The sequence below is a fragment of the Nelusetta ayraudi genome, unplaced genomic scaffold (assembly GCF_046127955.1).
Source record: "Nelusetta ayraudi isolate G7.1 ecotype Tasmania unplaced genomic scaffold, CSIRO-AGI_Nayr_v1 ptg000096l, whole genome shotgun sequence".
NCBI classification, from domain to species: Eukaryota; Metazoa; Chordata; class Actinopteri; order Tetraodontiformes; family Monacanthidae; genus Nelusetta; species Nelusetta ayraudi.
The window spans coordinates 1,047,168-1,074,522 of record NW_027466146.1 but is presented as its reverse complement, the minus strand read 5'-3'; the positions used below and the strand labels follow the sequence as shown (position 1 = coordinate 1,074,522).

General features: G+C 47.1%; 3 protein-coding genes across 3 annotated transcripts; 1 reads left to right on the top strand and 2 right to left on the bottom strand.

Moving 5' to 3' along the window:
* Positions 1-1,529: 1,529 nt before the first annotated feature.
* LOC142902678 (uncharacterized) lies at positions 1,530-13,105 on the bottom strand. Its single transcript, XM_076047964.1, has 11 exons — positions 12,983-13,105; positions 11,939-12,128; positions 11,764-11,855; positions 11,140-11,372; positions 10,635-10,871; positions 10,452-10,526; positions 10,147-10,363; positions 9,368-9,576; positions 8,666-8,738; positions 4,613-4,730; positions 1,530-2,222 (listed from the first exon to the last, which is right to left on the bottom strand). The coding sequence occupies exons 1-11, from the start codon at positions 12,999-13,001 to the stop codon at positions 2,027-2,029; spliced, it is 1,659 nt and encodes a 552-aa protein (XP_075904079.1). The 5' UTR covers positions 13,002-13,105; the 3' UTR covers positions 1,530-2,026.
* Positions 13,106-15,111: 2,006 nt separating this feature from the next.
* Positions 15,112-20,495, top strand: eevs (2-epi-5-epi-valiolone synthase). The gene is made up of 5 exons (XM_076047961.1): positions 15,112-15,292; positions 17,445-18,078; positions 18,864-19,067; positions 19,158-19,410; positions 20,035-20,495. The coding sequence occupies exons 1-5, from the start codon at positions 15,144-15,146 to the stop codon at positions 20,130-20,132; spliced, it is 1,338 nt and encodes a 445-aa protein (XP_075904076.1). The 5' UTR covers positions 15,112-15,143; the 3' UTR covers positions 20,133-20,495.
* Positions 20,496-21,661: 1,166 nt separating this feature from the next.
* mitfa (melanocyte inducing transcription factor a) lies at positions 21,662-26,123 on the bottom strand. Its single transcript, XM_076047962.1, has 9 exons — positions 25,909-26,123; positions 25,030-25,242; positions 24,802-24,897; positions 24,600-24,708; positions 24,253-24,336; positions 23,643-23,699; positions 23,344-23,419; positions 22,996-23,143; positions 21,662-22,164 (listed from the first exon to the last, which is right to left on the bottom strand). Exons 1-9 carry the CDS (start codon positions 25,939-25,941, stop codon positions 21,769-21,771), a joined length of 1,212 nt encoding a protein of 403 aa, XP_075904077.1. The 5' UTR covers positions 25,942-26,123; the 3' UTR covers positions 21,662-21,768.
* Between the last annotated feature and the right edge of the window lie 1,232 nt (positions 26,124-27,355).

Here is a 27,355-nt window from a genome sequence, read left to right as displayed (position 1 = left end):
ACACACACACACACACACACACCAATATTATTACTTTTAGATGATAGCAAATAATGTGATAACCTCTCTTTGTAACTTTGTGTTCTTGAGCCGCAGCTACAGCTTCCCGTCTCTATACTGCCCCTCGGTGGTCAGACACTGAAACCATGCACACACACACACACACACACACACACACACACACACACACACACACACACACACACACACACACATATATATGCACATGAACCAAAAGATCATTTTCCCTTTTGTTTGAACCGTGAGACCTCGTGTGCACACACAGACACACACACACACACACAGACACACACACACACACACACACACACACACATGCACTTTGACAAAACTTGGGACGTTTGGCCATAAAAAAAAAAAATGCGCAGCGGATAAGAATTCCAATAATTTCCAGCACGGCGTTGCAGCCGGAGATAAATAGCAGAGAGCAGAGAGGAGATGATCGGATCTCATTCCATATCTTAATGGGATCCTCTCACACGCCATTCCCATTAATGACCAATCCCCCAATTATGCAAATGAGGCGGCGGTCACCAACAGTGAGGAGCTGAAGTTGCCGCCGTGCGTGCAACAACAGTGTCACATTGCAGAGAGCGCTAATTGGCCTCTACTTTGCCGCATAATTGCAGCGGCTGGGGTCACGTCCTCGCCTGACCCCGCCTTTAAGTATTGTTTTTCAGCACAAACAGTTAATGGAGCAATTAAGGTGGCGCTCACGAGTGCCACTTGCGGAGGGACCATTTGGCGGGAGAGAGGCAAACTGGGACCGGCGCCGCAACCCGTCGCACGCCAACACGGGAGCGGCGGCGCGGAGGGAGAGTCAAGGTGCAGCAGCAGCAGCAGCAGCAAACTGGGAGCGGAGGTGGAGGCGGAGCCACTGTGGGGGTGTGGGAGGGGATTTGTTTGCATCATCATCCGTTTAGTTTAACTTTGGAAACAAAGGAAGAATTCTTGTGCGAGCCGTTACTGATCTTGTGAAGCGACGTTTCATGAAACATCAGTGTGAAAATAACGAACTGGGTGAAAAAAAACATCAAAATTTCAAAGTTTCATGGCGAAAAAAAAAGAAATAAAAAAGACTCTGTTTGGTTTCTCCAGATATGAGATCAAACATCAAGTTCTGCAAAAACAGCTCGCTGTGATGTCACAAAGGGCACTGGCTGCTCTCGTTGGTCGCGGTAGCTGGCTCCGCCCACCTCGTTTCTGTCCCCTTTCTGAAGGTGCGGAAAAGGAGCTGAAGCACAGCAGGAGGCTGCAAACAAAGGGCTAACAGTCCTGTGGCTTTTACAGGTATTAATTATGCAGAAGCTGCTCCAGTGGAGTCAGGGATGAAAAATAAAGCCAGAGGGGAAAAATAGAAAGAGAAGGAGGTGGAGGAGGAGGGGGAGGAGGAAGAGGAGGAGGAGGAGGAGGAGGAGGATAACGGCCAAAGCTGGAGGGTTTTCTGTCTTTTTGTTCTGAAAATAAAAAGGGGCCTTTTGATGGAATAAAGCAAAAGAAGCAGCATCACTGGTTCATTCAAGAGAATTTATTAGTCGTTTAAACATTTGATGTACAAAATGTGAGGAAAACCTGAGAGGAAGAATGCTTCTATATGTGTGGCCTGCACCAGTTTTTGTAGTTTTCATCAGTCTGTGTTTCTTCAGACTTCTAAAAAACATTTCCACAGACGCGTCAACACACTTCCACGGTGGCGGGCCGTTAATTATTGTTTCACAGGATTCGCGACGGCGCCGCAGACACCAAAACACGCGTGACATCTACACGTCACGTCGCAGCCATAGAAAAGAAAAAAAAGAAAGAAAAACAAGAAAAAAAACAGAGTGAGCAAAATGTTTATGATCCAGAAAATATTGAAAGCATCAAACGCAGATGATTCAAACCGAGTCGACTGCCGGGAGGACCGAGAGAAAAGGAAGGCGGGGGGGAAAAAAAAAAACCAACTTCTCGCCTCTTCATCCCTCCTCCCCATCCGTCCCCCTCCAACCCCCCCTCTCTCTCTCCACTACCACAGGCTCTGCCCACCCTCTATGACTAAGTTATGCCCCGTCATGTAGTCGGAGGTGTCAGATGCCAAGAAGACCACGGCGGCTTGCAGGTCTGTCACTTGAGCCAGTCTACCAGCGGGGATATCTGACAGCCAGCGCTGCACCAGAGGCCTCAGACTCTCCGAGTGGATGAGAGGGGTGTCAACAATCCCGCTGGAAGAGAGACAGACAGACAGACAGGCAGGCGGCGGGAGAGAGGGGAGAGAGAAGGGAAGGGAGGGAGGAAAAAAAAAGAAATCAGAAGGCATCACAGTTCAGAGCGCCGAGCAGTGGCGGTGGGCGGAGTCACACAGCCTCCACCCGAGATAAAAATAAACCCAGTGCTCTGTCTGGAAGAAGGAGAAGAAGGAGAAGAAGAAGGAGAAGAAGGAGAAGAAGGAGAAGAAGAAGGAAAAGAAGAAGGAGAAGATTGTAGGGAAATATTTCTTTTCCATCGTAGAAATGATTGTAGGCGGGACTTCCTGTGAAGTCATGCAAGTGTGCATTTGTGAAAATAAAATTTACCGTTTCACCACAAAATGAGTTAAAAAAAAAAAAAAGTGTTCACAGAGGCAGAATTTTTTTCTTTTTCTTTTCATTTTGATTATTTTAAACTGAAGCCAATGTCGCTGCTGTTCCTGCATGTCCCGTATACTCCAGCATTAGCACAGGTAACTCTTAGCATGTGAACAAGCGCCAGTGCCGGTACGAATCTTTGCACGCAAGGCCTGCTGGGAGCTGGGAACGAGGTGCACTAATTAAAAGTTTGGATGGAGAGAAAGGGCAAAAAAACATGTTTTTTTGGAAGGCGACTGAACGAATCCTGCTTTCAAAGTGGGCCAATCAGATTTTTTATTGCCAGTCGAGTACGCTGGTGAGGCTTCGCTCGCACCAAATCTGATGCCGCCACCACCGCCACCGCCACCGCGTCGCGTAATTAATTGAACAGGAGACGACAGAGCGACGCAACACTGGCGGCAGGGAACAGAAACAAAGTTTGGACGGCGTCCTCAGTGAGTCTGCAGAAAAAGTTGTTGTCGACCAGGCTGGACAAATGGTGCGAGGCCCCCTGCTGGTGAAAGAGTTGACACTTGACGTGTCACTGCCCCCTCATGGCGAGTCAAAGCAGTGCAGTGGAGGAAAGAAAGAGCCTTGGTTGTTGCTCTGGGATTGAAAAAGTTGTCTGGCCGCGAGGCTAGCAGCCGCTTCTCCTTTTCTTCTCCTCCTCCTCCTCCTCCTCCTCTTCCTCCTCCTCTTCCTCCTCCTCCTTTTTCTTCTTCTTCTTAACTCAACAGTCTTGCAGTAGCCACTTCCTGCTGCCGTCACACCATCGAACAGGCAGCAGTCGCAAGTGCTAAGAGCGGCTGAAAACGCTCCAAGTTGGAGTTTTTAAAGACGGACGAGCGTGTTTTTGTTTTTTTAACCTCACACTGCGTCACTGCACGACCACCTGTGCGCGACGCAAGACGACTCCCCCGCGCAGCCGACTGGGTTGCGGACTAAACGGCCCGCGGAATTCATTGTTCTGCGTTTCCTGGATGCCTTGATACGGAATTTCAACGGAGGATAAACAAGCGTTTCCAAGGAGCGTGCGACACCTTGGTTAACATATTCCACCTCAATTATATTTCTCTTCAGCCACCGCGTTATCTGGAACCTTTTGCTGGCAATCAGAGGTGCTGTTTTCCCTCAGCCAATTTTCCAGATAATGCGGCTTATCGCGGCGGCGGGCGGCTAAAGTTGCCAACGGAACCGGGCTCCAGTCAACCTTCCTGAGCGCTAATTGTGTCCCCCTTTTTATGCATATTTACCGACTGTCACTTCAAAGGAATCAGCGGCCCATTGAGATACGGCGAGGGGAGGTGGGGAGGCGTGGGGGGGAGGCGGTGGCGCCGAGGAGACGGAGAGAATTGCTTCTCGGGGCAAATTAAAATTAGCAAACAAGCGTCGGATAAATAAAAAAAGACAGAGCCGCCTGCCTGGTGCCGGGGATCCGAGCAAGAGGATGACTGGGGCTGAGGGAGGCTTCACTTAACACACACACACACACACACACACACACACACACACACACACACACACACACACACACACACACACACACACACACACACACACACACACACCCTCCTCGTCTTTTCATCCCTCGGCTTCACAGACAAACACAGCAAATAAGGCATTGTTGTCGCACCGGCATTGGGAGCAAGGCCTGTACCATTTGTAACCCCCCCCCCCCAACCACCACCACCCACCCCCGCACTCCGACCCCCCCGTAATTGAAAAGAACAATTAGAGCGAGTGTTTGGTCGCTTCATCCCCCAAGACGTCATCTAATTAGGCGCTGATGCATTGTTTGGAGACTTAAATTAGTGCATCACTCTCAAACCTCTTCGCCGCATGAAAGCAAACACGCTAATCGCTACGCGCAGCTTTAAAAAAAAGAAAAGAACAGAAAAGAAAAACAAGAAAAAGAAGAGGAAAAAAAAAGCCTCGCTGCGCTCTGGAATGTTTTCAAAGGGAGCTCAGAAGAAGAGGGCCGGCAAACGAGGGAGGACGCCACTTACGGTGAGATGCAGTTGACCCGCACGCCTCTGTCGATCCACTCGGTACCCAGAGTCTGAGTCAGCTTGACCACGCCGGCCTTGGAGGTGTTGTAGGAGAGCTGCTTCTGAGGGTGGGGGACTGGGTCGGGGGGTGGGGGGTGGGGGGGGGCAGCAGAGCAGGTAGGAACAAAGGAAACCAGAGAAGCAGGCGGGTGTTACTGGTGTTAAGTGCACGAGAGATGCTGTTCAACAGACAATAGCATTTACTCAGCCACTTCCAACTGGATTTGTTGAAATAGAGGGGTGGAGGGGGGGGGGGGGGGGGGGACTGGAGGGATGGGATGGGGTGGGTGGGGGAGGTTCCTCTGTGGTGCCAAAAACTGGAGATCAGCACAAATATAAAAAAGGCAGCAGATGAATTTCATCCTGCGGCATCTTACAGGATGCAACATTTAAAAAAAAAAAAAAAGCGTCTCCATTAGCCGCCGGGGGTCTTTTGCGGACCCCCCCCCACCCTCCACCGCTACAACCACCGACACACACACACACACACACACACACAGCGTAAAATTAATTGCTTCTAATGTCCAGTTTCGCTCCGTCCTCGGCAACAAAAGCCGGCCGGCCATTTGTCGGCCTCGGCCGTCACAGATGCTGCACGCTGCATGGGACGCCGGGACCGGGCCTCATTTTCCGCCGGCTGATTAATCATGGCGAGGAGGGGCTCCAAGTTACATACAACTTTAGCAGTTAACCCCCGTCACCCGCCGCTCCCGCTGCCAAATGGCAGCCGAGCCGGAGCGGGATGATGAATACCGGCCAGCTGCGGAGAGGCAGCGACCGGGTCCTGGGGAGAGGACGGGCTGGAGCGTCGTCAAGACCCGCTCGGAGCCCCGCCTCACCCCTCGCCGCCGCCGCGCCAGCCGCACACGTGCAGGAGGTCGGCCTGCCACCATGCTGCTAATGCTAACGCTGCTAGTTAGATTCGACCCTACAACTGAGATGAAATCTGCGCAAGTTTAACTTTCTGTATTTACAATGTTTCCAATCAGAGGCGTTTCTATTCATATCAGACCTATTGTGGTTAAGTAGGGCGCCCCCTGGTGGAAGAGGTGCCAAGACCATCATTCACTCATTTTTAATTTCAATTATTATTTTTTTTTTATGTTGTTGACGTTATGTAAAATGTTTCATCAGACGTTCTGGTCAACTTGCATAGTTTTTCATTAAAAAAAAAATAAAAAAAAATTGGCCTAATAAGCGCACAGCGCCAAAGGACAGGAGCAGTCGTAACCAACTCTGGAGGTCACAGTGTGTGACATCCAGTCCATCAAGGACACCACGACCTTCCCGCTCTGAGGCAACAGCGCCAACCGCCGCTGCACCGCCCGAAACACGACGTGTCGGAAATATGAGCAGAGTGAACGCAGGAAGTTTGAAAGTGGCAAAGATTGCGGAGTGCGGCCTCTTCGGCTGGGAGCGTGGTGTGATTGAGTGGGATTGTAAGACGGCCGGGCTTGGGGGGTGGGGTGGGTTGGTTGGGGGGTGGGTTGGGTGAGATGGCGTCGGGCCGGGCTGGATAAGGGGAGGCTAGGACCTCAGAGGAGCAGAGCCCAGGGGGCTTACACGCAGATTGAAGGTGAAATCCGACTTATCAGGACAGGAAACACAGCTCAAAATGCCTAACAGCGCTAATCCTTGCTCCAGACCTGATGATACGGCCCCAAAATACCATTCAGAAAATGCCTTCATCCCTTAAATAAACCTGCATTGATGTTTTTTTTTCCTTCTCCCCTCCCCTCCTCTCCCGCCCGCCCGTCCGTCTTAAAGAGCGGTAATCCCCGCAGCAGAGGGAGGGAGAGAGAGAGAGAGAGAGGAGAGAGGAGGTGGAAGGAGAGCGTTCACCAAAGCCCCTCCTCAACATTCTCCCCGCCGCCGCGTCGCCCATCTCAAGTGGATGAAACCGCCTCTTTATCTATCGCGGCCTTTTACATCCTGAGATCCTCCTCGGGTTCAAACGCCTTTCGCTCCTTCCGCTCTTTTTTTTTTGTTCCCCTTCCCTTCCCTCCCCTCCAGTCGCCCTACACCCCTCAGCCCCCTGAAAGGCCGCTGGTGCTGTAACACACTGCCGCAGGTGTGGATGGGTGTGAGAGTCACCAATCAGGGACCACCTGGGACGACTTCCTGTCCTGAGCTCTCCGAGCCGCCGGCCATCAGCGCGAGCTGCTCCGCGACGCGTGTGTCCTTGTGACTGTGTGTGTGTGTGTGTGTGTGTGTGTGTGTGTGTGTGTGTGTGTGTGTGAGTGTGCGTGTACGTGTGTGTGCGCGCTCTTCATCTATTCAGCAGATGGATAAAAAGCTGTCATTGTGAATTTTAATTGGGCATTTACGGCCGCCTCGTTTCTTCCTCTCTTTTTTTGGAGGCGTCCACTTGGCCAGAACGGCTCCCATCTGATTACACATGATGACAATATTATAACAGATGTCCGCACCAATAAAGCAAATTCCTAAAGGACTGTACTGTAATGTGCGTAATTGATCTTTTTTTTTTTTTTTTTTCCTCCCTCCTCTTCCAGCACCGGCCTGTGTGTACCAGCGACGTGCTCCTGTTTTACAGATTGCCCCCCTGCAGTTGGGACCGCAGCCCAGATGGCTCGGCGCTCCACCGGCGGTTGGACGCCGCTGCTGATCAAGTGTTGCTGCGCCTCTGCGGAGGGAAACCTGTTGGAGGCAGCGTCGCAGCGAGCCCGTTCACTGACTGAGCTCCCACTCAACTCTGAAAAGTGCCTTCCGCTGTTCAAACAAGGCCTCAGGCACAGGGACGGGTTGTTGTGTCTTTTTCTTTTTTTTTTTTTCCCCTTCATTGCCGGAGCGCAGGAACCCGCTTCAAGTCGGACCTCAGGTTACCTTCCGCATCCTGCAGACGGCTCCTCGGAGACGCCCTGTTTATTATGATGCAAAAGTGCCTCGGCGAGGAGCAATCCCAGCGCCGCCCGCCGCTCTCACCGCTGACTTTGCGCAGCTGCAGCGGCAGCAGATGCATTTTAACGGGAGTAAACACCAGTGGAGAGAATGAGGGGGAGGACTAGCGGGGGGGAGGGGGAGGGGGAGATGACAACATCAGCCATTTCTCTGTTTAAAACTTTTTAAGCGGCCTAGTTTCACATCACGGATTGCCAACATCACGGCCATCAGCCAGAAGCTCCTGCAGCTCCTGGAGCTCCTGAAGCTCCTGAAGCTCCTGCAGCTCCTGAAGCTCCTGAAGCTCCTGCAGCTCCTGGAGCTCCTGAAGCTCCTGAAGCTCCTGCAGCTCCTGCAGCTCCTGCAGCTCCTGGAGCTCCTGAAGCTCCTGAAGCTCCTGCAGCTCCTGTCAGGACAGCAGCTACAGAAGCTGCAGGAACTTCTGCATCTCCCCAACCTAACCTCCACCAACTCTAACCCTCTGCTGGTGCATCAAACCCTGACAGGAACAGCTTTATCGCCAGATCCATAATTAATGATTCTTTTTTATTTCACTTGGGCTAAATTTGCACTCATGCAACCTTCTACTTTGTATCTTTTTTTGATGTCAGCAATTCCAGGTGGAAAGACGTTGTTGTTCTTTGTGCATTGAAAAATAATGATATATTCTGTGGTATTCTGTTCACACTCGCCATCTTTCACAAAGAGGTCCAGTGTGAAATGAGCCGTCAAGTATCAGTGCGGAGGCTTGAGGGCTGGCTGTGAGTGTTGCCACCAGCCTTGTCTACGATTGCCTTGTGTGACATCACAAAGGGTCACAGAGTGACACTTTTTTTTTGACAAAATGAATCTGAATGAAGAGGAAACCTCTGAATTTTCCCGCAGTAGATTTTTTCCTCCTTCCAGCTTTGCCACGTTTACGATGTGAAGTCAGATATGACCGCATCCTGTCTGAGGCCTAAGAGCTATTTAATGTAATGTGTGCTCTTAACAGCAGTGCAGCACAAATGTATTTAACTACTCTTCCTTCTCCTCCTCCTCCTCCTCCTCCTCTTCTACAAATGGAGAGATTAAAAGCGGCGTCTCCGGCCGGGAAAGAGCCTCATCACTCACCGATCAGACTGGCCATGGAGGCCGTGTTGATGATCTTGCCGTATCCCTGCTTCAGCATCACTCGACCGGCCGCCTGAGGCCAGGATTCAGGGGAGAGAGACACAGGAAAAACACCTTGTTACGGCGCCGACACGCTTGCCAACAGCCTGAGTGGGATCAACACAAACACACCCTAGTTTATCCTCCACAGGCGCAAATAAAAACGCTACTCGCCGGCACCGAGGGGGTCGGATGGGGGGGGGGGTCTGTAATCCTGTGGAAGTGACTCCTTTAGCAGTATTATTAATAGCGGTATTAGCGTTTTATTGCCGTTTTAAAGACTTAAATCAGTGTTTTGCGTTGTTGCTGTTCTGCTGCTGTGGGTAATTCCAAAATGAGATAAATAATCAGAGGCTTTTTGGAGCAGAGAAAATACTTAGAAAAATGCAAAAATTTAAAAATGCATCAAGGAACAGAGGAAAATTATTGTGTTCAATTTTGATTTCATTATTTTTTTTTTAAGCCCATTCCAAAGACTTTCTAATTTGTGTGCGTACACACACTCCAATAAATCTTGGATTTAATTTGCTTTTATTAAACCTACAGATTTAAATAATAAATAGTCCACCAAAAAAAAATCTAAAAACACAGTATTTCTGTTAAAAAAACAAAAACAAAAACACACACACACACAAACACACACACACACACACACACACACACCTGACAGCACATGAAGGTGCCCCTGAGGTTGACGTCGAAGGTCTTGTCCCACTCCTCCAGCGTGGTCTCCTCGCTGGCCGAGTTCATGTTGATGCCGGCGTTGTTGCAGGCCACGTGCAGCGCCCCCCACCTGCCAACCACCGCCTCCACCATCCGCCGCACGTCCTCCACTTTACTGACGTCGGCCGTGATGGACATGGAGCTGATGCCTGGAGATTCCAGGAGAATCCCAGCCGTCAGGTTTAGTAGTCCGTACTCAGTTATCCACACTGGTTCACGCACTTAAGATGTATATATGTGTTTTGTTTTTTGTTTTGTTTTTTTAAATAGGTCTAAACACAAGAAAAACACATGATTTTATTATACAACAAGGTTGTGGATTTGATGATTATCCGCCTTAAGATAAAAGAAAACAGAAAATACAGCCAAGTAGTTCACACTGCCGTCAGGGCTGGACATGAGCAGATCTTATGCTTTAGTATGCCGCCATCTGCTGGCCAGAATCAGAAACACACCAACCGAACTCTGAATGACAAACTGCTCACTCTTGCTCCTCAAGTATAACTCGTGGCAGATATTAAAGTAACGTAGGAACAGAAGGTCTAAATCCACAGTGATGATTTTAATCATTTTTGTCTCTATTTGTCCAAATGAGGTAAATCTAGGTGGGGAAAAAAACATGGGAGTATTTAAAACAACCTCCTCGACTCATTTTGTGCACTTCGTTGGAAGTCAGTCCATAACTTTGATGAATGAACCGACTCTGGTGTCTCACCCACCTTTGACCAAGAGCTCCTTGGCCACAGCTTCAGCTTTGTCTTGGTCCAGATCAACCACAGCCACTTTGGCGCCGGCCTCACCCAGAGCGTGTGCGAAGGCCCGGCCAATGCCCTGGCCGCCGCCCGTCACGTAGGCCACCTTCCCGTCCAGACGCAGCCGGTCGAGGATGGGCTGCCCCTTCACCCCACGGAAAACCACGTCATCCGTTATTTTATCCTAATTCAGAAAGAAACACACAGAATCAGAGGCATTCACGAGAAATTTCTGCTGCTCATTTTTTTTTTTTTTTTTCCCCGACGGTCACCTGCGCCTTGACGCCCTCGGAGGTCGCAGGTACCCGGCGGATGATGCTGAGGCCGTCGCGGAGAGGAAGAATGACCTGAGCGATACCAAGAAACAGGCATTGGTGAATGAAAAGAAGAAGAGCTGCTGCTGATGCAGTTGTGCAACCAGTGAGCGGGCAAAAAAAAACAAAAAAAAAAACCACCTGCTCCACGCGAGGATCGGCGGACACAAACTGGTTGAAGCGGCGAAGCGCCAGGCCGTTGGCGTCGGTCACGTGGTTGAGGTAAACCTTGGACTTGAACAGCGTGTTGTCCACGCAGATGACTCCCCGCATCCTCAGCAGGTTGTTGTCCAGGATGAAGTTGTAGTAGTTGATGTAATTGTCCTTGTCGGCGTCGATGAACACCATGTCGAACTGCTCGCCCGCGGCTGCCAGTTCCTGCCAGGGGACAGCGAGTCTGTCTCTCAAAAAGTAGATTTCACGTCTTCATCCAAACGGCATCAAACACAAACTAAAGTTCACTTTTATCCTTCAACGGGGTTTGCGCAATGATCCGCAAAGAGCACGAACTTCAGTCAGAGCAGACCTGAGCATGTCAGCAGGGCAGTCCAGCTTTTTTTTAATTATTTTTTTAAACTAACTTTATTCATGTTTACAAGCTGACAGCAGCAGTTTGTGACCGGCCTAAACTCTGCTCTGCTCTCACCTGCAGGGTGTCCATGGCAGAGCCGGTCCTCACGCTGATCTTGCTGCCGTGCGGAGACTTGTCAAACAGCGGGCGGGAGAAGTCTTTGAGGTACGGCTCCAGCTCGCAGGCCACCAGGCAGCCGTCCTCAGGAAGCCCCTCAGCCATGGACAACGCACCGTAGCCGGTGAACATTCCGATCTCCAGCACCCTTTTGGCCTGACTCATGTGGACCAGCATCTTCAGGGTCTGGCCTGCCACAACGAGAACAGCAGGGCTGAGGAGGGTGGCGGGGGAGTTGTCAGAGAAACACACAACACAACACAACACAACGAGCTGCGAACGTGAAGCAAGGTCGGCTAATTCTAATCGGACACCCGCTTTAAATTTCATTATTGTCTGAAAGAAAAAGTCGGAAGTTTAAGGAATAAATCACTTTGAGTGCAGGTCAAATCCCAATTTCCAGTATATGGCTGCTTCACATTCTCCCACTAGGAGGCAGTAAACCGTCAATACTAAACTGGCTTTGGCTTGCAGAGTCAACGCGACTCAGCATCTTCTCAACTTCTGGTCGGGATTCAGAGTGCAGCATACGGACGTTACACAATACTGTGAGTTTGGTTTGTTTTGTGACGTCCATCCAACCTTCGACGTGTCCGGTGACGCACTCCTTGGGCAGCCGGAACATTGTCTTCCCCTCCTGGTGCACCCGGTCCCAGTCGTGGGAAACTGTTTCCCTACGAGGAAACGAGGAAGAATCAACCGTGAGCTTAACGAGGTGAATCTGCAGGACTCTGAGCTCTAAACTTGGATGTGGCACCTGTAGAGTTCAGCCAGGGGTTCGCTCTCCGGTGTGCTCATCTCCTCCAGGTAGTTGTCCAGCCCGCAGGCGATGTCCAGCGCCTCCTGCAAGTGACTCTTTAACTCCTGGGGCACATTGACGCTGGAGGAGGCCACCGCCATGGCTTTGGTGAGGACATCCACCAGGATCTCCACTGGGGTGTCTGGAACTGTGGAGAACAGAGTGTGAACCAATGTTTGTCGTCACTTCCTATACCACACATGGAATCAGAAAGATCAACGGGGGATCTGTGTTTGTTTGGTCGCTCCTGGGTAAAACTGAGTCAGGAAAAACACAACAAAGGTGAATCTTAAGTTACCCATTCACTCAGTTGTGCTCTGCCGTTCTGTGTTTTGGTAAGTTGGGTTGTCACCCCTTTAGTTTACACTGCACAGGCAGTTGCTGTTCCTCAATACCTGGCCAGGCAGCTGGAGTGCGGCTATGGGTGGGCCTGTACGTGCACACACTGACCTTGCCTACCCAGTGAGGCTATTAATCATTTGTAAATCAATCAATCAATCAATCAATCAATCAATTCGCTTTAAACTAGGGGTCGCTACAACCGACCCGACACTTGTTGCACTGCCTACGTCCACGTTCTGGCTCTGGCTCATCCAATCACGTGGAACGTAAGGAATGACAAACGGAGGCGGGCTCAAATGATGCCAGCCAATCAGAAGTGAGAAGCAACGCCGCGGGGTGAAATGTCCCAACTTCTGATCAGGCGAACACGATTTTCAAAAACAACAACAACAACAACAACAACAAAACAAACAACAACCTGCAGACCGGAATCTGACAGCTGATCAATAAACGAACTCGTCTTCGGCTCCGCTTGGCCCCAAATGATCAAAGGATGTCCGGACTGCAAAACCAAGGCACTCTGTGGCGGAGCAGTTTCATAACGACAAGCAAAAACACTCAATCTTTTCTTGAGGCATAGTTCGGGCAGCCGAACCCTAACCCTAACCCTGGTGGAGGTGTTCTGGCCGCTTTGTTCGAAGGGCGCGCGGCTCTTCTTACCTTTCCCGGCGGCCGGCATGTTGCACCTGGACGGAAGCGCTGCGGAGAAGCTGCGGGGCTGCGCGGCGTGGAGCAAACCTCGGTCCCGTCAGCCGATGATGTAGATTCCGGAGGAGGGGGAGGGGGGTTTGACAGGGGGGCGGGAGTGGCGCGAGGGGGGGGCGATTTGGGGTTTATGAAAGCGACTTACTTTCGTAACTTTTCCAAACTGATACGCCCACTTAACTCGGCACGTGCTTGTGCAACCGTTTTTTTTTTGTTTGTTTTTTTATAACAACAGTTGCGTACAGCTTAAAGTCCACCTGTGTGGAAGCTTGGTGTTCTGCGAGAGAGGGGGGGGGGACTCCATGTTCTTGTGTGACAGTGGCGGTCCTGTCACATAAGCCAATATGCTCCAGTTGATCATGCGCCCTGGCTACTTGGCCAACGGGATGTCGATGTCCCTTTGGCCGAATGGTTAAGCGTGTGTGACCATTACCTGGAAGTCTTGGATTCAAAGCCCCCCCTGGCCCCTCTGCTCTGCTCTGCCTTGCCACACTAAGAAAATGCATCACTTCTTTACGCTTAACGATTGTGTCTCACAGCTTCAAACAGCCTTAAGTCGGGACGTTCTTCTTCCATCTCCACGAAGCAGCACAGTTAGCCCTGTGTTTACAGCCTACTGGTGAAAACAAGGCTTTGTTGGACCTTCAGCATGTCTGGAAGGGAGCCGACACCTAGCGATGGTGTGGTATCAGGAGCCTTTGTGTCATCACACGGGCATGGAACAGTTTTCCAGAAGTTCATTCATTCATTCATCTTCTATACCCGCTTATTCCTATTCAGGGTCACGGGGGTCTGCTGGAGCCTTTGTCTTAGGGCGAAGGCAGGGTGACACCCTGGACAGGTCGCCAGTTCATCGCAGGGCCACATAGAAACAAACAACCATTCACACTCACATGCACACCTACGGACAATTTTGAATGTTCAATTAACCTCACATGCATGTTTCTGGAGTGTGGGAGGAAGCCGGAGAACCCTGAGAGAACCCACGCAGACACAGGGAGAACATGCAAACTCCACACAGAAAGGTCCCAGGTCCGGGCCCCGGAATCGAACCCACGACCTTCTTGCTGTGAGGCGGCAGCGCTAACCACTGCGCCACCGTGTCGCCGTTTTCCAGAAGTTTTTAGACAATTTAGGACCTTTAAGGTCTTAGTCTGTGATTATTTGCATAGTGTGTATGGGACCTAAAAACAAGGCAAAAATATCAATTGCACTTGGGATTTAAAAAAAAAATCACAAGTAAACATTAAAACAAAAATATATCAAATAAAATTTTTGCACACGCTGTTCTTATTTTCTTTTTGTATTTTTTGACTTCTATTTCATTTCTGAGTGATTTCCGAGGCTGTTAATTTATTTTCAGGTTAAACTGCTTTTATTTTCACACAACTAAACCTGTCTACGCAAGTGTTTCAATTGCTGCTAATCTTAAAATGAACTCGGGGAGAAGAAATTGCTTCATGCTTCAAGGAAAATGAAAACCGCAGCAGTTACACAACAGTCTGTCTGGTTAGCAGCCAATAAGAAGTGGGGGACATGAGATGAGAGTGTGCTGCGCCTGCAGAGCACACAAGAGATTTGTGACCTTTCACCTTTTCACCCTTGTGAACCCTGCGACACTGAACAATCAAATAGTGCTCGTGCTATGACGATTTAAAGTTTTTTTTCTTCTTTTGTATGACTAACATACTGTTAAGAGCTCGTGTTGGAGATGATACTCCAAGTTTGTAAAGACCATCGCAAAGAAACCGACGGTGCAGTTCTTTTTCCACCTCTGAAATTATAAATGGCATATAAAAAAAAAAGTTGAAAAAATGCAAAACAAACGCATTCTCCCCTGAATGCAACACGTTGAAATACAAAACCTGAAGACATCCAATCTGCGCACTGCATGTGGTGTTGAGTAACAGCAAGTTGTCCCCTTTCAACTCTTTATGAAACTGACGTTACCTCACACAAAAAAAATGCATAGGGTTCTCACATGCGTTGACATATGAAGCATGCAGCCACATCACGCTCCTCCTTCGTCACCTACACCAGATACTGTACATAAAAACCCCGGCCCGCGGCCGTCATTCCACTTGAGCTCCTGGACTCAGCTCACGACAGACGGGGAATGATGGGGAAGGTGCAACAGCAGAACTACAACAACAACAACAACACGGGGGAGAGTAAGAGCGAGTTCAGTTTAGAGAAGGTAAAAGGGACATGGAAGCGCTGCCCGGCCAACACAGAGGCCGGCGAGTGCGTCTCTGCTGCCAAAATGTGAGTACATCCATACTTGTGCATGTACTGAGAGATGCAGAGTACTTCACATTTTGCGAATTTTCAACAACTTTTTGTTAAGAGAAATAAAGACAGAAAGAAAGACAGAAAGAAAGAAAGAAAGAAATGTCTGGGGTTTTTTTTGTTTCAAATGTATTTCTTTGAATAAATTGTTGGAGAAGTATTTACCTTTATACTTTGTTCACCTGAAAGATTCCTCCCCATGACCACAAAACAGTTTTTACCATGGTCAACCAGGTTGTATGAAGTATTAATTGATTCCTGTTGCAAATAGTCTAAGGAGTAAATATATGTAAGACCTCTTCTTTTGATGTTTCTTCTCTGAAATTCTGGAGCTTTTCCACTTGAAATGACTGTGATTTTCCATTGATGAATCTTACAGTGGAAAATATCCACCCTTTCCATTATATATATATATATATATATATATATATATTTGTTTGTGAGTAATTACTTAAGTTGCTCTCACTAAATGAGAGCAACTTAAGGCTGCAGTCAGGCAAAGATCCATGTGTTTGTTTTCTTTGACCCCTGTTGTCAGACAGTAGGCTTCTGGCTGGAGATAATATTAGGACCAAGGCCTCTGGTGTCAAGTGTCACGCGTTGTTCATGATATGTGAGCTCATTCTGACCTCTGGCCTTTTGTGCATGGCTTCTTGTCCTTACTACTACACTGTGGGTTTCCGCGTTTGACAGGCGACCTGAAGGCATCGTCTTGGTCAATGATGTGGTCTAATGCCGCAGAAAATGTATTTATTTTTTGGGGGGGAGATTTGGAGAAGCGTCTGAATGTGGCTTGGAGGCTTGTAAAGATTTTTACTTTAAACTTTTTTTTTCTTTTGAAAAACTGTCAAAAAGCAAGAAAAAAAATCAGTTGGAATGCTAATAATGACGAGTTGGTTTTGTCAGGGCCTAAGGAGGAGCGGTGCGGGAAACTTTAAACATATAAGCAGCAATCAGTCAGAGTGACAGGCTGTGATTTATGACTTAGAGTTAACCCAAACTGCATTTACTCTGACGTCCAGTCCAGTCCCGCTACAATTCATTTGCAATTAATTGCAAGAAAAATGACAATGAACAAAAATTGAAGTCCAATAAAGCAGAGAAGAAGGTTCCACTCTGGGTGACGTCCTTTGCAAAGCTGAATCTCGACTTTTTTTTTTTGTCACCACTGTACCCCCATGACCCAAAGACTGTGGACACTACCCAGCTGGTTATGTGAAGAACTCTGCCAGGTTGCTAGTTGACATTGTTTATGGTCGCAGCTACAATGGTATCTGATCGTCTCGTTGTCTCAACAAATCTCTATTAAAAAAAGCGAGCTGATGATGAGTTGATAATTGGGATGATGACCACTACAAATGTTTCGCACTGAAAAAAATGAATCACGTTTGTTTCCTCGGAATCAAAGCCACCTTGTAAACAGACCTTGTTTTTGTGCCTTAGGCCAAAATAGGGACAAAGCATTTTGAGGGTGCTGACAATAATCTCTTAAATGTGTTGGACGGGAAGGGGTGGGGGGTTGGGGGGGTGCATTTGTACTATTTTCTGAATAACTGTGGTCCTTGAAATGTGGCTTCGTCCAAAAAGAAAAAGCCCTCAGAGGAATTTCTGAGGCAGGCACAAAGGTCCGTGTTGATAACGGCTGGTGTCTTTTTAACTTGTACAGCCCCCTGTGGTTTGGCAACGTACAAGGACAAAGATGAAGCGTTTGACATTTGCAGTCAATGAACTCTTTATTTCAAGACTTGACTGTTGATATGCAATTTATTTTTTTTTTGTTTTTTTTGTTTTTTTTTAAACCGACAGACTAAAGCCAAACACTGGGTTGGATTCAGACCCAATCTTGTGAAACAAAATGGGTTTTCCATTTATATTCAACTAATCAGCCTTCCAGCCACCAAACAGGAACACAGCAAAACAAACTTGATTGAGGTAGTACACCAACTTAGGCAAGATCCTTCAAGATTTCATCAAAATAAGACTTCTATTGTTTGAAATACTGGGTATTATTTCATGATGTTTGCCCCCAAAAATCAGGAAGTACAAATACTCCACAACTAAATGTGCAAGTGTAGTAGAAGTGTGATGACAACTGTATCATTGTGCGCCTCTTTATCTCATTTGGCAGCTTTGAGAACATCACAGAGACGGGAACCAGTTGGATGGTTGTGAGCCCAATAGTCTTCACCTACAAGGTCTCTGAGACGCAGGACTTGCTGAACCCAATGAACGAAACCCTTCTTCTGGGCCACATCACCGACCCGCAGCAGTTAGACGACTTAAAAAAGTCCAACAAGCCAATCAAGCGCTTTGTGGTCGTCGACCAAGAAGTCTACAAAATCTACGGGCCCAAGCTGACGGAGTACATGCGGGCCAACAACGTGGTACACAAGATACTACCTCTGCCCACCACCGAGGAGAACAAGTCCATGGAGATGGTCTTGAAGATCCTCGAGGAGGTCAACAACTTCTCCCTGGACCGCCGCATGGAGCCCATCATTGCCATTGGCGGAGGGGTGTGCCTGGACATAGTGGGCCTGGCCGCCTCGCTCTATAGGAGACGTACCCCTTACATCCGAGTCCCGACCACCCTGCTCTCCTATATCGACGCCAGTGTCGGTGCCAAGACGGGGGTCAACTTTGCAAACTGCAAGAACAAGTTGGGCACCTACATTCCTCCCACAGCCACCTTCCTGGACCTGTCCTTCATGCAAACCGTTCCTCGAAGACACATCTCCAACGGGCTGGCGGAGATGCTGAAGGTATTTTCCACATCTTTCAACCCGACTGGTGACCTCATGCAGAGTATACAGGGATTTGTGGTTGGTTGTCAAAAGTCAGTTGGCTGTGGCAGCCAGCCACTAACTAGCATCAAGCAACCCAACTCTAAATACAGTAGCGTCATTGTCATAACAACCCTTGTTGTTCTTGTCTGATGCACTAGTTGCAAGTTGTCCCAAATCATGCACTTCCAACTGGCTCCAAGCAGGAGTGACACCATTAGTCACCATAGTCACCATTCCCTTCGTAACGATGCTAGCTGTTCAAACACATATGTACATATTATATGCATAAGTAGTCTATACTGCTTCTGCTCCTAACTGGAGCGGGGAAGAGCCAAGTGGACCACTTTCCTATGGGGTGGTGTCTACGAGTCCAGGGTGTAGGTTTGATGCATGTATCAGGCCTATGAGTTCAGGGAATTTGAAGTATGCACCTAAATATATCCTGCATGCTATTTTAGTTAATGTGCATGCAGCAGCAGGAGGTGCCAAATTGCTTTGGCAACTGAGAGGTCAAGTTGCAGAACCTTGCAACTTCTTTTTGCAAAATGCAGCCATGCATAAAATCCATAAGCATGAACTTTTTCAACACGTTTACGAGAAAAAGGAAAAGCTTGCCATGTTCAGGCCTTTGACTCAATAACCTCCCAGAGGCCTGATCTATTTCCAACATCTTAAACCTTTCAATTGGATCTATTGCTTCAATTGAGATGGATTCCTCTTTAAAGTGTTTTCTGTCTTTTTGGGTTGTTTTTTTCATGCAGATGGCGCTGATGAAACACCGGGGCCTCTTTGAAATTCTGGAGAAACACGGAAGAGTCCTGCTGGACACCAAGCTGCAGAAAGCCTCGCAGGCCACCCGCATAGCCATCAGCACCATGCTAGAGGAGCTGGCGCCGAACCTTTGGGAGGACGACCTGAACAGGCTGGTGGACTTTGGCCACCTCATCAGTCCGGCGTTAGAGATGGTACCTGGTCCCTCGGCTGTCCTTCCTGATGCAGTAATATTTCTTTGGATTTGGCCGAATAACTATCTCCCGCGTGCATTTGTTCCGCAGAAAGTCCTGCCCTCCCTGCTGCACGGCGAAGCAGTGAACATCGACATGTCCTACATGGTGTATGTGTCCAGAGAAAGCGGCCTGCTGACGGAGGAGGAAAAGCGGAGGATCATCGGCTGCATGATTGGCCTGGAGCTGCCAGTGTGGCATGAGGAATTCACCATGGAGCTCATACAGAGATCCCTGCAGGACCGGCTCAAGCATTCTGGCGGCCTGGTCCGAATGCCTCTGCCTGTTGGTCTGGGACAAGCAGGTGGGAACAGCAAGAGTATCTAAGAAAAAAAGTCACTTTTTGTAGATCAAACAACTGACAAAAAAAAAAAATGCACGGTCACTACGTTGCTGAGTCATCAAGTCTTGGCTGGTGGGCAAGTCTAAATTTAACTGCTTGTTTATGGTGGAAACAGGAAGTTGCTGCCATCTTGTAAGCAATGCCTGTGTCAGCATGGCTGCTGCAGTGTGGCCGGTGTCATCTCAGCTGGGCAACGGTTTCCCAAAAAAAAGGGAATGCTTCACTCCGCCCATCATCACGGCTAAGCATGAGATGGTTGAATGTCTCACGCACCAATGGGAAGACTGGAGCTGTGACCAACTTACAGAATTGACAGCGACAGAGATTCTGTCTAATCTCCTTCAAACGGGTCCCTCCCCTTCTACAAAATCTTTACTGTCGATTCTCTCCCAGATGGAAATTTATTTCATAAATCCCACAGATTTATGAAATAAATAAACCCTCAGCTTGCCCGTTTTGTTTTTTTTTGTTTGTTTTTTCTTTGTGCAAATTGTTCAATCAGTCACAACATTTATGGAGACTGGCGACGACATGTTTACTTGTAATCACAAGTTTATGCATTTTGTCTGGTGGCTTTCGTTGCAGAAATCTTGAACAACACAACCAGTGAGATCCTGCACAGGGCTCACCAGAGGTGGTGCGAAGAGCTCAGCGTGGCCTCTGACAGCAGCAGTGACCCTTGACCCAACCCCCACCCCACCACGGTGCCACATCCAGGCCAACTCTTTAAAAACCAATATGTTTACGTGCAGAGGGGGAAGTAGGCGTGGCTTGTCACTGTTCAAATGAGAGGAGGGGCGGTGACCTTTTTTTATACTTGAAAGCATTTTGTTTTTTAAAGTTGAAGCTGAAATACTACTACTACTGTTGTTCAAACCTTTTTTTTTTTCATTTGACTCACACAATCAATTACATGTTATTAATTAATGTAACTAGTATATAAAAATAATTATTACTTGTGTCAACTGTCCTTGTATTTTCTTCCATAGATTACTTTATTTCCAATGTTGCTATAAATATTCTAACTAGAAATATATGTATGTGTGCACACATACATATATATATATATACTGTATATATATATATATATATATATAAAAAATTAAAGCAATGAGTAAAAATCAATTATTTTAAAATGAATGAATAAAAAGCTTCTTCTGTACTTTCTTCTTTTTGATAATCACTACATGATATACACAATACAGTCGGATACAGGACACGGTTTGTATCAGTTGTGGACAAACACAACGCACTCTCGTTGCAAATAAAATAAAATAAAAAACTCTTGAAAAAGTGAAATCAATACCTTGTTTTCTTTCACACCAAGATAATTTTACAGTCAAGAAACCAGGATATTTATCAAAGCCAAACATTGCTGTTTAACCTCAGAATCCAGCATTAACTATTTGAAACTCCCAGCTGAAGGGAAATGTCATATTGTCATCAACAATAATCAGTGTCTCTTTCATTGAACCTCCTGGAAATAAAAATCCTTTACTTCTAACAACTAACTTTAGAAATTGACGGTTAAAATTTGTGCTTGTGATGTCACAATGGTCATACAGGGGATACATTACTTGTACCTGGTTAATGACAATGCCAGGTGTTGGCTCCACCCCCTGAGACTGCCTTGTTTTTGTCAGTAACATTTTGACTCCAGTTTTTTGCAGGAAGCTGTAAACAGAGGGCAACATCTTCTGCTTTCTTCACATGAATAGATTTTTGGGGAATCTTGTACACTGTAATGACAATAAAGGCCATTCTATTTTATTCTATTCTATTCTATTCTATTCTATTCTAATTAATCATGTGGGGCTGCTTCCCTGGACTCCAGGATGAAGATTAATAAAGCAAAGGAAAAAAAAAAAGTAGAATATGGAACCTTTAAAAAAAATCCCTTTAAGGCGAGATGCCTCACCGGAATTTTATCAGTGGGAAAATGTCTGTATGGCTCATGAATAACATTGGACGAGGCGTCTCGTGTCCCTCCAGCTGCAGAATAAATAAAAGCACGCTGGTCCTGGAGAACGAGCCCTCCAGAACGTGCTCAGTAGTGACCACTAGTGGAACCGCGGCGCTGCCGGGTGGGGCTGTCAATCATGAAACGCCTAATGACAATCAAACACTGCAGAAATGTTTTGTTAGAACTGCCCGGAGCAGCATGACAAATATGTTTCATGTCAGAGGGAACAAAATATATATAATATATTTCTTATTTTCTTTTCTTTTCTTCTCTTTTCTTCTCTTTTCTTTTCTTGCAGGAATGTCTGACAGCGTCCACCTTAATTCGAACAGACTGTGTGGCCGCAGTGAGCGCCGCTAACAGCCCGGCTCCTTCTCCTCCATGCTGGAGCAGGAGCTGTGGTGGTTGCTCTCCGGCGACATGGAAGAGAGCAGCGGGTCGCTGGGCGAGAGGGGCGATAGGGTGTTGTCCCTCACCAGCTCCTTCAGTTTACAGTTCCGGCTGCCGCCGCCGCCGCCGTAGGGGCCCGGCTCGTCACCGTCTGTGCGCATCTGGTCAAAGGAGATGGTGCCGTTGTTGAGGTCCAGCGTGGTGGGCGGGGACATGTCGGGCGTGCTGCTGTGCTGGTACAGGTCGGAGGTGCAGTCGCCAAGGATGGGCTCCTGTTTGATGGCTCGCGACATCAGGTCGGAGGCGCAGAGCGACGTGGAGATCACGGCCAGGCCGTGAGCGCGGGCCTGGATCTCCAGCTCCTGACGGAGGGAGGGAGGGGGGGAGGGAAGGAGAGAGGGAGGGAGAGAAGAGGCCACAACGTCATTTTTAAAAATCCATTTTGCGACACGTCTCGAAATGTTGTATTTTTAACCAGTCAAACTGCTCAACATCAGTATTGGTAAGCTCAACATGAAGCCAAATTTTTTGAAGGTTTGAAAAACAAAAAAAAAACAGAAATACAAAATGTGAATTTGGTCTTGTAACAGGTGCCTGTCGCAGCTGCAGCTTTGCTAGAGTTGTTGGAAGATAGTTGTTGAAGCAATGTGTCAATAAAAAAAAAATATATATAGAAAAAAGAAGAGGTTAGAAGATGGAAACAAAAAAATAAGAAATTTCCCCATGGAAACAATGAGCTTCGCAAAAACGCCATGCACCTGGAAAATATTTTCATTGCCTCTCACACTGACACACACATGTGACACCCGGAAAGACGTCTGCAGCGTGAAATAATTAGTTCAGTTTCAGCTCCCCTAAAAATTATCTATTTTTTTTAATCTGCCTATTTCCTTTTTTTTTTTTTCAATCTCTCTGGATTTTTTTGGTCAGTCTTCAATTGTGCATTTGTGTGTTTCTTCCAGTTTTCATAGGGTCATTGGAAGCAAAGGGGCGAATTAAAAAAAAAAAAAATCTCAGTTTTAGTGCAACCAAACTTTAGTTTGCTTTTAGGACCTGAGGCGGCCGTGATGCTGTTGCCTCTGCCGCTGGCAACAGGTGGAAGCGAAGACCAACCACAGTTGTGAGCTGTGTCCGCACTGCAAACATTGACCCCCGGGTGGGAGAAGGTGAGAGAAGTCAGGCCAAGTACACACCTGGATCCGCAGCATCAGGTGTCGGTTGGCGTGCTCCACCTTCCTCTGCCTGCACTCCAGCTCCTTGGTCCTCTGCTGCTCCCTCTGCAGCCGCCGGATGTAGTCCACCGAGGCCTTCAGAATGGTTCCCTTATTCCAGCGCATGTCTCTGGGGGGGATTCAGGAGACAAGGATCTACAGTCAGAGTCAGCTGACCAGCTGACCGGAACAGTGCAGGAATCCTTTTTTTTTTTTTTAGCAGATGTCTTTGAGCAATTTAAGGACGCTGGGACGTGTGAAATGGTGTTTATGGTTGTAACAAGGAAGTCAAGGGGGGGGGGGAGACAAAGGACAGATTACAGAACTCACGGATCGTTTGATTTTGGAATCAAGGTTCCCAGTTCTTTGATCCGATCGTTGATGTTAAACCTCCGTCTCCGCTCAACTGGAAGAAAGTGTTTTCAGTTAACAGCAGCTCTGATACAAGCCAGGTTTGCTTGTGACATGAATTGAAAAAAAAGAAAAAAAAAAAGGAAATGATTTGAAAGCAAAAATCTGCCGCTGTCACTGACTAATTGACTGGATTGTTTTTTAATGTTCTGCATTTAATTAAAAGCTGCTCTAGGGAATAAGATGTAAATCAAATTGAATGGATGCAACAGACTTACTTAAATTGTGATTGTCCTTTTTCTGTCTCTCTTTCGCCATCGCTCGGACCTCGGCCTCTGTCAATCACACAGGAAGGTGAGCGACTTGGTTTGGATAACTGAATAACTAAATGAATATTTAGATTATGATTATCAACTATGACTAATACATTATAATAAATATAATGTAGAAATATAATGTATGTATATGTATGTACAGATGTATATTTACGTACAAAACAAAGCATCTATTATTTTAACTGCATTGTGACTATAATCCTGGTAAAAAGAGAAGAAATGTGGGTTTTTTGTTGCTGTTTTTGATGCGGGTGTCAAAAGCATCAAAGTAGGAGATTCATATTGTGTGCGGTTTAGTCGTTCACAAACATGGTTTCTGAAAACCTCATCAGCAAAAACATAACCAAAAACAAACCAAACCAAAAAAAAGCAGAACAAACATACACAGTGCTACTAATGATTCTGACTTTGCAGTACATCATGAACGAATATATCATTCATTTTTGGTGATAGTACATTTTGCATACAATGTGTTTTTTCCGAGGTGTTTTCAGTGATGTGTGAGGCTGATGCAGAGGACTGATGTCCATCTTCAACAGATTGCGTCTCTTACCTACTGGAAAGCCCTCTGGCCTTTCATAGTTTTCATACTGGCCACAGGATCCCGGCTTGTCCAGTACTTGCTTCATGCCAGGAGCTGGAGGAATTATTGGGCAAAAAGCAATATGACTTTCAATGAGGATCTTGTGAATTCCCAAATAGCACACAATATATCGAGGCTTCTGACCCGACGCTCTCCCTGGAGGAGAGAGCGTCCGAGCGGGACGGCCAACCAATGATGAAGCGCTCACATTGCTCTCAGATGTGAACGGAAGAATGAGAACTACGTGGACTGAGAGGGGGGCGGGGCGGGACGGGGAGGGGCGGGGCAGGAAGGAGGTGAGCCAGGTGTGCTCTTACCTGCGTATTCCCTCTTGATGCCTGCAGGGCAGGTGTTGCTGATGCCGAGGCCCGGCATCGGGAGGCCCTGGTTCCCGTACACGTCCAGAAGGTTCCCGGACACGGGGAGCTGCAGAGTGTGAAATCACATTGATCAGGTTGTTCAAGGGAGCCGTTTGAAGGAGCAAACAGACTGAATTATTTAAGTGACTGCGACAGTTACCGAGTTGTTCATTTGAAGCCCTGGGTCCATAAATCCGAGAACGTCTTCGTTGTAACTTGACTCCAAGCTGATGATGTCATCGATCACATCATCCATCTGTGGAGCAATTCAAAACGAAAAACAAAACAAAACAAACACCAGGTTTTAATTGTAGCTCTTCTACATTTAGTGCAAAGTAAAAATGAAAATAAATAAATAAATAAAACAAAACACAACTAATGAGTGCACCTCTTTCTCGCAGTTGGAGCTGAGTGTCAGCAGGGCCATGGGACTGTTGGGGGCGCTACTGCCGGGCCCGGGCGGCATGCCGTGCTCAGGGGGCTGGCTGGGACACTGGCTGCCGTTCTTTGTGCCCAGGCTGGTGGACAGATACTGGCGGACCTGCTGCCTCTGGGCCTGCTGCAGGTGGAACTTGCCAGGACTCTCCAGGTGGGACGGCACCTGGAGGCGGAAGAGTCAAAGAAAAAAACAAAGATGACACTCAGTGAACACTAGCTTGAATTGGACAGGAAGTGCAGGAAGACCTGGGTCTTTTTTGTAAAAGAAAGAAAGAAAGAAACAAACAAAGTGTGGCCAATCACAATCCTGGATAGAAACACTCAATGGCAGGACTGCTTCAGAAAAAAGAAAAATTGCTCTTGTCTCAAACTTCCCATTTTCCATTTTGCTTTGCTATAGATTTCTACATTCCTTACGGTGATGCTACAACATGTTGGTGTCGCTGGCAAAAAAAAAGAGACCAAAAAAAATGCACGACTTTGATCAAAGCAGGACTGTAAATTCTTGAAGATGAAGATGCTAAAGACGCGGACTGCTCCGAGGTCGCACTCCTCTTTTCACTCTTTCCCGAGGGAAGAATGTCAGAGCTTGAAGTCGCTGTTGGTTCAATTCGAGTCAAAATCCAAAGTACCCGATGCATAAAATTGATTACTGCGAGGCTCCTGACCCATTGGCTCCAGTGATACCGACCTGTGTCGACACTGCACTCAATTTCATTCTGTTAATATCTGATAAACAATAAAAGAATATAACGAAATGATACATTTGCTAAATTTAAACATTGGACATCCTGGACGTGACAAGAGAAACCAAAACAATCCGTCTCACCTGATAGTGGTTGTATTCAAGCATCTCCAACATGTTACTGTAGCAGTCGGTTCAAAAAAAGTTATAGATATATACATGTATGTTCTACATGCAGTTTATATTCCCTTTGTGTTGCTCAGCGGTGGGCAGGAAGTTATCACATACGGCTTGAAACGCTGCTCCAGCTTCATTTATCCGAACCTTGAAGCTCATTAGTTATGCAAGTTTAAAAAAAGGGCGGAGGGTCGGGGTTGGGGGGCGGAAACCAAGCGAGAGGCGTCTTCCCCTCCCATCGTTTGGTTTGTTCCACTTTGACGATGAATTTATTTCTTTATTGAAGACTTTTGACGTCACCGGCTCGGCCGCACAAAGGAGCCATTCTGCCGTTGGGACGCTCGTCTACGAAGTGAAGCACGCTTAAGGCCAACTAATGTTTAATCTTTAGTTCTGCTCATCCGGAATAGGACATTGTTTGTTCTGAGCGGCCGGAGGACAATTGGCGGCACTGTTCGGCCGCGACCTCGCCGTATACGTGGCCAAACATATGCTGCGTGAGCAAAGACACCCGCAACCCTTTTTTCGGGGACCTCTGCAAAAACAAACAAATAAACAAAAAAATAATCCAATTCTATTCGAGCCTTAGTTCCTGTCGGTGCATGCGTGGTAGGAGGAGTCGCGAAGGTTGAGGCCTTTTTAATTTCGGGTGGAATTATTTTTCTTTTTTAACTGGATGACAATTCTATGGAATTGTTCTGACACCAAAAGCATTTTTTTCTTCAAAATAAACCGCAATATTAAAATTGTAACTGCTTTTTTTCTAACTGCTTTAGTAAGAGTATTTTTTTTCTTTTTTAAAAAAAAAAAAAAAAAAAAGAAGTATTAAGTAGGAAAAAAGTGAGCGCGACGGTGACGGAATCGCCACAGCGCATCAAATTACACAAAATTACGCTGAAAACCGTTTCAGGGAAGGGGTTAGTGGGGCTGCCACACTTGCAAACTCACAAAAAACAACAAGTGAACAACAACAACAGCAAGGACGAGAATGATAATGTGGTGGGGGAGAACACGGCAACAACACCGGTGGCCTGGACTTTTAGATCAGGACTTGTCATTCGGTGGACTTTTAGGCCTCTTGTGGCTCATCTTGTTAAGACCAGGCTCATCCATCTTGCCGACCTCTGGCAGGCAGCATTTTCAAACTGTCTAAAAATCATTGATGATTAAAAAAAAAAATGATATTGGGAAAAACACATTTCCAGTGTAAGACAAACGTTTCACAATGAATGAAGAACAGTAAGACCACAGTATAGAGCAGTGTGATGTGATTCGTCTAATCTCCCAACTTTACCTCCCAACCCTCATCCACTTTTCTCTTTTCCAAACACTTTCTATTGGCTCTTGACCACGTGGACGTGTGAGTCAACTCTGTTGTTTAGTCACATTTTAAAGTCAAGGCACCAATTAAAAG